The 13,384-nt window shown below is 36.9% G+C and overlaps 1 protein-coding gene across 1 annotated transcript in view; it reads left to right on the top strand.

Moving 5' to 3' along the window:
- LOC137394967 (dedicator of cytokinesis protein 1-like) overlaps positions 1-13,384 on the top strand; it is a 54,547-nt gene that overhangs the window by 10,922 nt on the left and 30,241 nt on the right. Inside the window, exons 7-20 of the mRNA XM_068081744.1 lie at positions 1,058-1,318; positions 2,138-2,219; positions 2,325-2,548; positions 2,641-2,729; positions 3,613-3,738; positions 3,878-3,999; positions 4,288-4,362; positions 6,283-6,454; positions 7,837-7,934; positions 9,642-9,831; positions 10,157-10,344; positions 11,527-11,627; positions 12,600-12,734; positions 12,890-12,998. Of these exons, the coding sequence (XP_067937845.1) occupies positions 1,058-1,318; positions 2,138-2,219; positions 2,325-2,548; positions 2,641-2,729; positions 3,613-3,738; positions 3,878-3,999; positions 4,288-4,362; positions 6,283-6,454; positions 7,837-7,934; positions 9,642-9,831; positions 10,157-10,344; positions 11,527-11,627; positions 12,600-12,734; positions 12,890-12,998 (1,972 nt within the window). The remainder of the gene's footprint in view (positions 1-1,057; positions 1,319-2,137; positions 2,220-2,324; positions 2,549-2,640; positions 2,730-3,612; positions 3,739-3,877; positions 4,000-4,287; positions 4,363-6,282; positions 6,455-7,836; positions 7,935-9,641; positions 9,832-10,156; positions 10,345-11,526; positions 11,628-12,599; positions 12,735-12,889; positions 12,999-13,384) is intronic.

Genomic DNA, 13,384 nt, shown 5'->3' with positions numbered 1-13,384 from the left:
TATGTTGATGATCGACTGTACAGTTTATAAGGCTATGTTGATGATCGACTGTACAGTTTATAAGGCTATGTTGATGATCGACTGTACAGTTTATAAGGCTATGTTGATGATCGACTGTACAGTTTATAAGGCTATGTTGATGACCGACTGTACAGTTTATAAGGCTATGTTTCTGATCGACTGTACAGTTTATAAGGCTATGTTTCTGATCGACTGTACAGTTTATAAGGCTGTGTTTCTGATCGACTGTACAGTTTATAAGGCTATGTTGATGATTGACTGTACAGTTTATAAGGCTATGTTGATGATTGACTGCTATTATCATGTGTAAACATGATTAAAAGAGGAAATCTTTGGTAGCCAAAAAAGCGGTAAGAGTGAAGATCTTGCATTACTCGTAAGGAAAAGAGGTCATTTGAAATAGTAATAATTCTATGTTTCTCATACACCTCACTTTAAATTTATTAGTGACTTGTGCCTTTGTAAGCTTCTCCTAAGTATTGGCTCAGCCATCGATCTGCCTCTATTATGTCTTGCTACAACGGTACTTACTCATTTACCCTGACTATCCACGGTAGTTGTGTCCCCCTCGCTGTATGCCATGGGCACTATTTAGTCTCAACTTCTTGCAATAAGCTAGTAGAGATCAGTCAAAAGAGGTCTTGCTGACGTAGCTGTATCAAAGATATGTAAAAAACCATCACTTGCGGAAACTTAAAAAGCTCTGAAAGTTTTTCCCAAAGGTGCATTTGTGGAACTGACAGAATTAGCAACCCTTTGAAAGCATTTTCTGACATTGCTAATAATGCACTTGTTTAGTAAGTTGGAGTAGGTTTTTCTGAAAAACTGAGGCCATATCACTGTGTGTAATCGTTTTCAAAGCATCACATTTGAGTGTTTTTTCGTTAATCCCACTTGAAACAAGGAAAGATTAGTCTTGCAACAGACAGCTTCTGTCGAGGTAGTCGATGAGTTTTTGCTGATTCCTGATCATTTTTATTCAAGCAGCGATGTGCGCTTCTAAATATGTTGCTAGCTAGATCTCACCTATTCACAGGCTTCTTGGTCTGGACCTGACAGTAAGAGATGCTGAAGGCGGGGTGATAAACTCGGAAAACATTGGTGTCATAGAACTATTCAACAACCACAGAGAAACGGTGAAACGTAATGCCCAGCGGCGCCGGCAACCTGACAGCAGAGCAACCCAGAAGCACAGTTTAAACCTTTTCATTACTATCTGCAATGTTATCTGTCGTGTTGGTGATGAGGCTGATGTTATTATGGCACTCTATGACCCAAAACAGGCAAAGTTCTTCAGGTTGGTGTGTTATTGGCGGTTCTGTCTTCCGATTTTCAACACATCTCTGCTATCACAGCAATAGTTTGTTTGTAACAGGCGTCGCCTAAATACGTTTCTGTAGAACATCATACCAGTAGGCTGAAAGATAAACTTGCACACACGTTTAGTCGATTTTATCAGAAAGTATCGGTATTTTTCTATCACTCGAGAATGTTTTTGATGTTTGAGGTGATCTGACTGCCAGGATGTTTCAAGATTAAATTCAACAAAATTTAATCATGGCTAAAACACTCAGATCGAGCGAAAGTGCGATTATGACATCTATTATAGTTGCAAAGAGACCGGCAAAATAGAGGCGCGAAATACTGCAACTTGAACGCAATAGCCGATATCAACTACAGCAACTCATTTTGCATGTATTTTTCTTCTGAGTGTTTTAACCGCGATCAAGTTTAGTCAATTTTAATCATTAAACCTTATGGATGTCAGAACAATCGCAAATGTTAAAATAATATCGGTTCCTAATAGGATCTACTAAAGTGTCGTGCGAGTTCATCTTCAGTCATACCAGGCTCATTATTTCTCTCGCTCATGTACACCGTCATAAAATATGGATCTTTTTTCTATGTTATCGCTTACGAGTGCATATAGTAAAAACACAAGGTATGTATACTTTTTTGCATGAATAGAACAAAACACATATGTGATTAAAAATTTTTAGGTTGTCTTCCATAAACAGTGGCACAGGGTAAACAACAAATGAGGTGCTGCTGTTTTTCTTCACTGATGGTTTTACAAAAGCACATTTCATCCTACATTTCATGTTTTTATTTCCAGTGAGAATTACATCATACGCTGGAGTCAAAAAGGAATGCCTAAGGATTTGGACCTGCTCAATAACCTCAAGGTTCTATTCTCTGTGAGTTTTTTAACGCAGCACTAAGTAGTATATTTCACCGCATTAATAGCTAGTATACTGTTGTGAGTGTCAGTGAAGCGCTTAGTCCCCACTTTGTAATTGTAGGACTTGGGCAGCAAGGATTTGAGTTCAGTCAGGGAAAAAGTATATCTCGTCTGCCAAGTCGTGCGGCTCGGAGGTATGGCACCACCTGAAAATGAAGGCAAACCTGTCAAAGTGAAAAACATCTTGCGGCGGCCATTCGGTGTTGCTGCCCTTGATGTGACGAGCATACTAAATGGGGATATTTGCCCCGATGAGGATAAACAGCATTTTGTCCCCATTGTTCCGTGAGTTCTTATTGACTTCTGGATAGCATCAACATCCCTTACAGCTGTTTGTGATGTCTGCTCAATCGTTCGTTTTTGTATTCTTTAAACAGGTGCCAAGGGAAGAATGACTTTATGGAAACGGTGATTAAAGAAGCAGTGAAAGCGGAAGAAATAACGCAGAGGATACACAAAGGTCAAGGTAGATATATTGAACCTACAACAGTTCTCAGACAATGTTACCGCTAGCAATTTTCTATTTTAAAGATTAATTTTCTTAGAATTGGCAAGTAGCTTTTTATACAATAACATATTTTTGTTTATGGTTAGTCTGAATTAATAGGAGGAAAAATGATTTTAAAGAATTAATTAGTTGCTTACTTAAAATAAGACATAATTAACCATTATTAAAGACTTATTAAAGTAGAAATGGTGATGAATGTTATATTTTACACTAATTACATCGTGTCTGCCATTTACTCCATTGTTTAATATACATTGGTTTTTTTATTTTGTAATTTACTTGCTAAAATATTATAATATTTTAGTATTGTTTATGAAATGCTATTTACAGATAACCTCCATCACCATAAACTGCTAGCTATATATTTGAAAGGCCATTATACAGGTATTCTATTTTCAGGAACATTTTAAATCATATTTGTTGCTAGAGTTGTCCCGCCTCAGCGATCTTAGGTAAAAATATCAACGGAAACATCAGGGATGTCTGTGTACATAGTATATTTGCTGCAGGTGCACAGTTTGGCAAGTTCCTGGCGACCAGCCATAACTAACCCTGACTTACTGCTGAGTAACGTGTTTAAATGTAGTCGGCTTATGTTTACTCGAGGTTTACAAATGTCCTCGATACAAGCTCTTTATAAGAGTGTTTTTAGATTGAGTTTTTCATTGTATATATTTCGTGATCTGAAACCAGGACAATGGTCATTAAGGACATTGGCAATTTTTACTTTCGGAAGCCACAGAATTTCAAGGTCAGCCTTTTCGCTAGCTACCTTTTGGACACCACTGATCTGCATTTTGGTCTATTTGTGATGCAAGTTGATTGTAGTTCTTCTTGGTAGGTATATGGGTATCGGTGCGGCTCCTCGATGGTGACATAAAGCAGGTTAGGGAAGCTTATCCGCATCTTATAGTTGGACCTACTATTGTTGCAAGGAAGATGGGCTTCCCTGAAGTTATTATGCCGTGTAAGTAAACGTATGCCCCCTTCACTATCATCTGTACTTTGTCGATGTCATCTTTCTGTGTTTGTCTGTTTAGCCTGCATAGAACTTTGCTGCTTGTCGTTGCGTATGCTGTCATGGCGGTGTCTTTGTCATTCCTCAGCTGATGTCCGCAATGACTTCTATGTTACCATAAACCTTGGAGATTTTGGACAGGGTCGACTAGCTGATAGAAATGTTCAGATATCAATGCAAGTGTGCAGCCGAGATGGCAAACCTCTTGCGGTGAGAATCTCTTCACACAGTGCACTGTTATAAGAGTTTTTAACGGAATATTTTATTATATAATATTGTGCATGAATTACCACACGTGTGTGCTTGCAAAGTGTGTATTCTGGGTAGGGCAAAAGGTTGTAGTCGGCTTATAATGTTGGTTGGTTTATCCTATGTAGCACCTCACCTGTTTGGTAGCGAGTCATCGTGTGAACAGTAATTAGCCATGTGTTTGTTAAATCTATGCTTTGGTCAAGTTAGTTGAGAGTTGCCTTATGTTTGCTTCTCTCCAACCGCCAGATACGTAAAGACAGTCTCAACTTCGGCAGACAGTCTCTGTTTGAGACGTCTGTTGAAGACTCTGAAATAACTGAGGTAAGCATATCTAACATCACCAGGCACTTCCTTTCTTCAACAGTGCTCACACTCGCCGTCTCCTTCCTTCTCTAAAACATATTATGGTATCGCTGTTGATAGATGCCTATAAGGCCAATAATTCAGTCCCGGAATATTCCAGGAAGACTGACGCAAAGTTCCTTTTCTAAATCTAATAAAAACCCATTACTCGCTTCAGGTGACAAATTAGTTGATCAACTAACTTGTCACCTGAAGCGAGTAATGACAATCCGTAGACTTAATGGAATGTGAAGCTTAGTCAGTTGGTGTTGTTCTCTCATCTCGGCAAAGGCACCATAATTACCTCAGTTTGTACTTGACTACTAGATACATGCCAAATAGTGTTCAAATGTTTATTGCTATGCAAAAAGTTGTTTTTTTCTAAATTAATCAATTGAAAAAGTTTAGGTAATAGCTATTAAATTGTTCAAATGAGGCAAGTATGGAGTGTGAGCACTGCATCTTTTTCTCACCATGACACGTGACTAACCTACACGATAACTTCTCATACACCCTGGTATCTTTATCAGATCTTTGGTCGGGTTGTCGCTGTTTTACATTTTCTGCCATTTTTTTTCTAAATGTTGTCTTTTATAACTTTGATTATCTCACATCTTGTTTATGCTTTTGCATTATTAACAATAGTTTATTGTTAGCTAACCGTAGCTAGTGTTTTCTTGCACCAAACTTTTCCTTACAGTCACGTGTTATCCACTGCATGTTGATGATTATGTTATTGCAAGTATGAATCATACACAGACTGGTGTATGCTAGCAGGTTATAGGTATAAAAAAGTAGAAGGGAAGTAAGATGGTTATTCTTCAATAATAAAAAGAAGATTATGAATGTCATATATTAGTGTAGATGAACAATTTAATTTAAAACCATAAAAAGCTCAAGATGCTACCACACTCGGCATCATTGGTTTATTGCCAAGAATTGAGCAGCGTGTCCTTCTTGCTTTAAATAATAATTAAACAAAGTAGATGTAACAGGTGACAGGGAGTAACAGGTGACGAAGGGGGGTAACGGGTGACGAAGGGGGGTAACGGGTGATGGAGGGGGGTAACAGGTGACAGGGGGTAACAGGTGACGAAGGGGGGTAATAGGTGATGGAGGGGGGTAACAGGTGACTGAGGTGGGTAACAGGTGACGGAGGGGGGTAACAGGTGACGGAGGGGGTAACAGGTGACAGAGGGGGTAACAGGTGATGCAGTTTACCCTATTAATTTACTTTGTTGGTTTCATATATGTCAACTAGTAACAATGTATCCAGAAGTTATGTTTACACTTAGTTTGGTGTCATTATGGAGTCAAGCTAGCAAAGTAATTTAGTAGCTGCAATGTATTACTGGTGGCAAGAGATACTGCTTGCTGTGGCTCAGGTCCATTGATCCTTGCTCAAAGGAATCTTTACTTCATCTCTTTGAGAGGGAAATATTTTGTAATTGTGCATGGCCGGCTTTTGGGAGACTGTTTATTCCTTTTCGCTAACATCAACAAGGTGTTATCTTCCCATGTTTATTAGTCTCAAAGCATAGCATGCTTGGAGTACAGAGATATTCTGACATTGATTAGAAAGCTAGGTAGCCAGACATGAAATGTTGTCTTTTTGTCATTTGATTTTTTATGTTTGCTTTAACATACATGTAAATTAATTGCCTTGGTATTGTTCAGTTCATAGATAACCCAATCTATATAATTATGTTTGTTAATATTTTTCCAATTTGAGCTGCTTATATTAATCTTGACATTATTGCTGCTTTAATGGTGCGCGTCAGCGGGTTAGTCTTAATATTCAAATAGTTTTCTTATTCAACTTATTTCTTTCTGCTGACTAACGATTATTGTTGTAAAAACATTGCTATGCGCAAAGGCAGTCCATGCACCTGGTTACAGAATGTAATATCTATGGGTGGTGGTGCGGAGCTCCAATCTGTATACAAGTCAGTTGTCTACAAGCATCAAGACTCTCCTCGGTGGTACGAGACATTCAAGATAGCAGTACCTATTGAGGAGTTCTACAATTGTCACCTCAAGTTTACCTTCAAGCACATCAGCGGCAGCGAAGGTAGCCATTACTCTATCTAAGAAGTTTTGTGTGTTACTCATTGTTTATCAGTGTCTTGATAACCCACTAGTTCACTGTGTCTGATAAGGTTTGTATAATTAATTTCACCTGACGAGCGACACTGCGAAACAGATTTGTAGTGAAGAAAAATTTGACTTTTCAGATACATTTTAGTCTATATATATATATATATATATATATATATATATATATATATATATAAAATGGAAAGTCAAATAGTTTACTTATCTTTCAGCTACTGTCAGTTTCCTGCTGGCGCATTCTTCAGGTTGTAAGCTTCAACTGGGCAAGATGGTGACACCAGGTCACCATCTTGCCCAGTTGAAGCTTACAGCCTGAAGAATGCGCCAGCAGGAAACTGACAGTAGCTGAAAGATAAGTAAACTATTTGACTTTCCATTTTATACTGCTCCATCCTATGTTGAGCACTCTGATTTTAGTTTCAAGTAGGATACATTTGAATATATATATATATATATATATCAATCTATTTATGGATAAATTCTTTTAACAATAATCTTTCACAATCGTTGTATTTGTACATATATACTGTATATAGTAGATTTATATCATTATATAAATCTCAATGTTTGTCCTTTTGTTAAACCGTGTGTCCAGTTATAGCAATTAAAATCTAACAATGAAATATCCACGCTGCACTGGATTTCCTCTTGGCACCTCCAGATCTAGAGGCAGCAAACTTAACCATTAAGCTACATGGAAAAAATGTATTAATTGGGCAAGTAGTCATTGCATTGGTTAAGATACTCACTGTGTCACTACTCAGTATTTGTCTGTCTGTCCGCATGTTCAATTGCGCACTCGATTTGAACATCGGACCTCCAGTTCTGTAGGTAAGCGTTTATCCAATACAATACACTACGCTGTCCAACTGGCTAAACTGTGGAATAAATTGTGCACATACTTATTACACATGCCAACCTTTCATGGCTTCAGGCTTAACATTTCAGCTTGCATTATGCGTGAAGCCAAACCCGAAGAAGAACATGTGCCCATACGTGAAAAAAAATGCTTAAGCTCGTATGGCCAACAAGACTGTTGCAATCAGTATAGAGCTGTAGCAGGCACTGCAGCCGGTACAGTATAAATTACACAGCTATAAACACAGTACACAGAAATAAACAAACACCTTCATTTAAAAGTTAAAATGGTAAATGTAGTATGCGTTGATTAAAAGTAAAATTTCGGAGCAAAAACATTTGTTTTCACCTGTGCAATGCTGTGCATTCAGATATACATATATATATATATATATGTATATGTATATGTAATGATAACAGCGATATGTCTACAATGATTGTGGACCATTTTGCACCAGCATAATGGTATGTGTGTTACAGCTAAAGATGGCAAGCCCTTTGCAATATCCCATGTATCATTCATCAGTGCAGACCAGACCACTCTAGCTGATGGAGACCACAACCTTCTTGTCTATTCGGTAATTACCCAGGATGCTCTACAGGCATCAAAATACTGCGATACTGTATTTCTTATAATATCTAAATGATGCTTAAAGTTGAACTGCACAAAATTGTAGTAGATTTTATCTTTTTCTATCATTTGTGATTGTTTTTGATGTTTGAGGTTTTCTGCCTGCCAGGATGGTTCAAGATTAAAATCGACAAATCTTGATCGCGATAATGATGTCTATAGTTGCAAAGAGACCGACAGAATAGAGACATGTAATGTTGCGACTTGAACGCAATATCAATTATAGCAACAGTAGCGACTAGTGACATCATTTGGCACATATTTTTCTTACGAGTGTTTTAACCACGATCAAGTTTTGACAATTTTACTTTTGAAACAAATACAAGCAACCTGGCAGTCAGATCACTTCAAACATTAAAAACAAACACAATTGATGGAAAAATATTGATACTTTCTAATAAAATCTAGTAAAAAGGTGTGCAAGTTCATCTTTGCCAGGAATTATTGTGCAGCACTAGGCAAGGCCTTTGATATAATTGTGTTACTCACCAGTCTGCGATCCATGTTTCTCGTTGGAGTCATCAAGTCACCAGTAGAACTGGTTTTATGGATCTGTGTTGAATTTACATTGCTTACATGTTAAACAATATATTTTAGTTCAATTTTTTACAAATTTGATTTGTAATTAAACGGATGGGGAAGCAATAGAAAAAATGATCAGTGCATTCTGTATTACATCCTCAATACTTGCTGTACTGACAGCACCTTTATGTCTCTTAATATGAAATGCCGACGAGTTCATTTTGAACTCTTAACAGCCTGAGACTCCTAATCATGTATGACACCATTTTTCACCCTCACCTTCTATGGTCAGCAGGCCAATCCTATTTTAGTGCGGCACAAGTTTGCAGTCTGCAAAGCTGGTTTGATAATCTTGTGTCTCCTCACTCTTCTGCATTTTTTTGCTATCAACAAAATGAGCTTGGATGAAGCTGGTGTTTGATTCCACAATCATTTGTTGTCATTGCTGAACATGTTTCTGCAGTATTCAAGTTTATCACAGGCTTTCATTATCTCGAATGTCTGAAGTTGTGAGCCTACCGGATGTTCACAAATATCTTTTGGTAGTGGTGCTTAATGTTGTTTTTTTAGAGAGTTCTTGGTAGCATTGCAAACCAAGCATTACTTTTGGTTTTTCTCAATGGAAAATCGTCAGTTCTCTCTTCTTTATGGAATTCTCTGCAGCGTTTAGCCTTTCTTTGAGTCATTTTCTATGATCACAAAAAGGACTTTCAATGTTACAAAATAAGTCAAAATAAATTTTGACAAAACGTTCTAAAGGGCATACGCTAATCAGTAAAGGAATGAATACAAATCATGTGCTTTCCAAAATTCGCATTGAGTCCTCACCCACAGGCTGTAGTTTGAAGCACCAAATGTTGTAAGTTCAATACAGATCTCAGATATATCCATATTAGCTTGACATTTCAAACAAAAATAATTGTCTTGGGATTTTAAGAGGGGCTTACGGGCCACAAGAAATTGCTTCGCGTAACACAGGTTGAGAACCCCTGATATAGAGAAAGATTTGATCATCTGCACATGTATACTTGCAATGACTAAATACATTAAAGCATGTTCTCTCTGTGATTTTTTAAACTAACGTGTTATACGGAGCTAGAACATTTTTACTTATGTCATCTCTCTATTGTAGATGGATACCAAAAAATCTAGTGATGCCCTCGCTTACCTCAGTCTGCCTTCCATGGTATCAGAGATAGACCGGGATAGGGGCGAGAAAGATAAAAGTTCTAAGCTGATTGGTCAAGGGCCATACACCTTGGCCAAAAATAACTCATTTCAAATAACCACTCTTGCCTGTTCGACAAAACTCACTCATAATGGTGAGTAATTGTTTTAAACTGTGTCTTCTGCTAGGCACTGATAGCGGGAAGTCTACTTGTCAGGCAAGGCTGTGAACTGCTGCTGCCTCTGGTCAGCGGAACTTACATGCTACTGTTTAATAGTTGATTATTTTAAAGTATTATTGATTTTAAATTACTTTTCGAGCTGTCGAGTTTTTTTATTAGTAGTGTGTAGCAGGCCAAATGTGTCATTTTCATGTGCTATGTTGAGCTAGCCCTCATTTCATTCATGCTTGATGGTTTTATGCCAAGTTTTTGAGGACATTGCCGGAAGTTTTTACTCTTAATTTGCTCTCTTATGCAGTCGACCTGCTCAGCCTCCTCAACTGGAAAGCCAAGCCCGATGCCTTGCCAGTTCACCTCAGAAACCTCATGAAGGTTGACGGTGAAGAGATTGTCAAGTTTCTCCAGCATACCTTAGACGCTCTCTTCGCTATTCTCATGCAAAACTCAGAGTCTGGCACCTATGACAACATGGTCTTTGATGCTCTGGTAAGCTTCTGCTATTTACTATTTGGTAGAGCGCTGTGAGTTTCTAAGTTGTCTTTGTGGACTGTCGACATGTTTAGATTTTATGTGGTTTGTTTATGACTTCATTATCGTTCGACTTTCGTCCATCGACTTAACAGAGTTAAATGTTGTCGAAAAAGCTTTATGCTACATACAGCGATGTTTTTAAGAATGGAGCTCCACAAAATAGGATCAAGGTCAGACATTCTGACATAAAAAAGCGTTTACAGTAGCCGTTAAAAATTAACAGTTAACGGTTCATGTAAAAATTAGAACACTACAGAGTAGCTCTTTGCATGTTATTGAAAAAATCTTTCTAGAACAAATTATATATTGATTAATGATTATTAATAGTTCAAATTTAATGATTTTCGAGCATACCATTAGGTAAGACTCCATGGCGTATATAATATACAAAATATTTCCCTCATATATATGATCTTTTTTTGCGAATGGCAGTTGTTTGCGCTATTTTATTTTAAAACAGAAAAAAAATTCTTAACACATTTTTTAGAAAACAAAATAATATTTGAATTAAAGGTTTGTAATAGATTTACACACAATCTTCTATCATCACAACTGGTTCATTTTCTGGTCGGCACAACCAAAGCAGACAGAAAGAATCTAACAAACAATTCAACTCAAACACATGTTGTATCTATATATTTTTGTGTGTGTGTCCAGCTGTAGCTATTAAAATCTTGGAATGAAGAATCCGTATCGAAGAAGACTTAATCTCAGACCTTCCCGTTCACAAATCCAATCCCTTACCAATTAAGCCACACGAGTTTAATGGATTCACTAGGCGATATATGTCGTTATATGTGTGCGTTATATGGGTGAGCATACACTACGGCTCAGCATAATGGCGCTCTTATTAGTAAGCTTACTCAAATTAGCCATTGGCAATGTGCCAGTCTAATAGCAAGTGGCAGGGAGCTACATTACCTCTCAATGTTTATAAGCTGATTTTTAACACCCGTGCAATGCCGTGCATTCTGCTTGTAGTATTATGCCGTATATTGTTAAATATTGTCATATAAGAATAATATAGTGCGCATATCCTGAGGCCTAATCCTTTACTTGCTGCAATACTGATAAGTGCATGTTTGACTGACCCTGATAGTGTCCTGTCTCTCTGAGACTGTTTCTATCATATTGCAGATATTTGTGATTGGATTAATTGGGGATCGCAAGTATCTCCAGTTCCAGTCTGTCTTAGAACTCTATATAAAAGAGAATTTCCACGCTACCCTTGCGTACACGTAAGTGCTCACTCCCTTCTATCTATCGCTCAAAAAAAAATATCTGTATTGATATATTAATTTTTTTCTTGTAGTAATTTCTTTATCATGTAACAGTTTTCCTGTAATACACCACACGATCTCTTGAACAAATTCTGCATTGCAGCATCGTCTACAAGTAATATTAATATTATTTGAGATTATGCTATTAATGATGATGAATATTAACATATTACTGCCTAATATATTAATATTACGCAGTTTAATATTTCATTTAAAAAATTTTAAATTTAATTAAAATTAAATTAATTAATTTAATTTCAAAATTAAATTAAAATCGATTCAATTAATTTTAATTCAAAATTTAATATACGCAGTTTAATATTTTGCGTAGTGAGCTATGACAGTCCAATAAGAATAGCTGTTTAAACATATAAAAGTTTGTATGTATGAGTAAGTCACTAATAATAAATAATACTCACATCTCCTTTTCTTTTGGTAATAGGTTATCATAACACTTCTATTGCGTCAAATCATGGACACTCAACTGGTCTCAGCTATGAATAGCTATCAGGAGGTAGTTGTTATGGTTCACTGTTGGTTGTCTTACGTAATTTCTGTTAAAATTCCTCATTTAAAATACTTTAAATAAAGGCTTCTGGGTATCTTTCAAGTCAAATGTGGTGTCATTTTTATTATAAGAGGATAGTTTTGTAAAGTTGAGTTGAGGTATTATAAGGAATAAACCACAAATTCACAAATTGTACATTTTAACTAACAAATTCTTCTTTCCTGTTGCTACATCATTATAATCTTCTGCTGCTTCGATCTTACGATATAACAATTTTTTCCGACAAAGGACACTGCATTCGCTTGTGAGAATTTCTAAGTTGCACCATGCTATTCTGCACAGGAAGTCTCACTCATACATAATACAGCCAGGGGGCAGGAAGCTGTAATATTGTATGTATCAAATAGTTGTGCTTATTTCAGCAAGCTGACGATGGTGTTAAAACATTATGTCGATGATGTCGACATTCCTGATTCCCATGACACCTTGTATCGGAGTTTCAAGTCTATAGTCTACCTTATGAAGATCATCATTCGATCTTGGCTCCTCTTCGCCAAGTAAGCCTTAAAAAGCTTTTGTCTGTTTTGAAGTTGTGCCCTCATAGCACAAGGCCGTCTTAATAATCTGAGCCACTGGCCTGCTGTAGCTATAATTTCCTGTTAAGCTTCATATTTCTTTATTTTTATTAATATTATTTTCTCTTTCATGTAAGGTTGAATGACAACAAAGGATCAGTGCAGTTTCAAGTGTCTATCAAGCAACTATTCACGTCTATAGCAGACCTCATGAAACTCAACACTGCTCACACCCTGAAAATACAGGTACAGAGAGTTTAGTTTTCTTGTTTACTATGTTTAGATTCTGAATCACATTATTCAACAAATTCTTTTATAGTTTCAGTTACGTTATTTTGAAAGAGATCTGTTTTCCATTATTGCTACTCGTCGCTTTAAACAGGCTTGGAAGAGCATTCAAGTTACTGAGTAGACTCTCCTTACCACCAGTTGATCTGCAATGATTTCTTGATGTTTTGTAGGTCTTCAGTGTAACATTGGTTTCAAGCTGGTGCGAGGTGACTCTCATGCAACAAATTGTTGTAAAATCATAACTTTAACTTATAGTTGATGATAGTTGAAAAGCGAAACCTTTGGAATGTGAATTTTGTGTCATCACTATCAGCTATGTTGCGTACTATTCATCACTTACT

This window comes from Watersipora subatra, chromosome 4, assembly GCF_963576615.1.
Source record: "Watersipora subatra chromosome 4, tzWatSuba1.1, whole genome shotgun sequence".
Classification (NCBI taxonomy): Eukaryota; Metazoa; Bryozoa; class Gymnolaemata; order Cheilostomatida; family Watersiporidae; genus Watersipora; species Watersipora subatra.
Note: the sequence above shows the minus strand (reverse complement) of the source record. Positions and strands in the feature narration are given on the sequence as shown.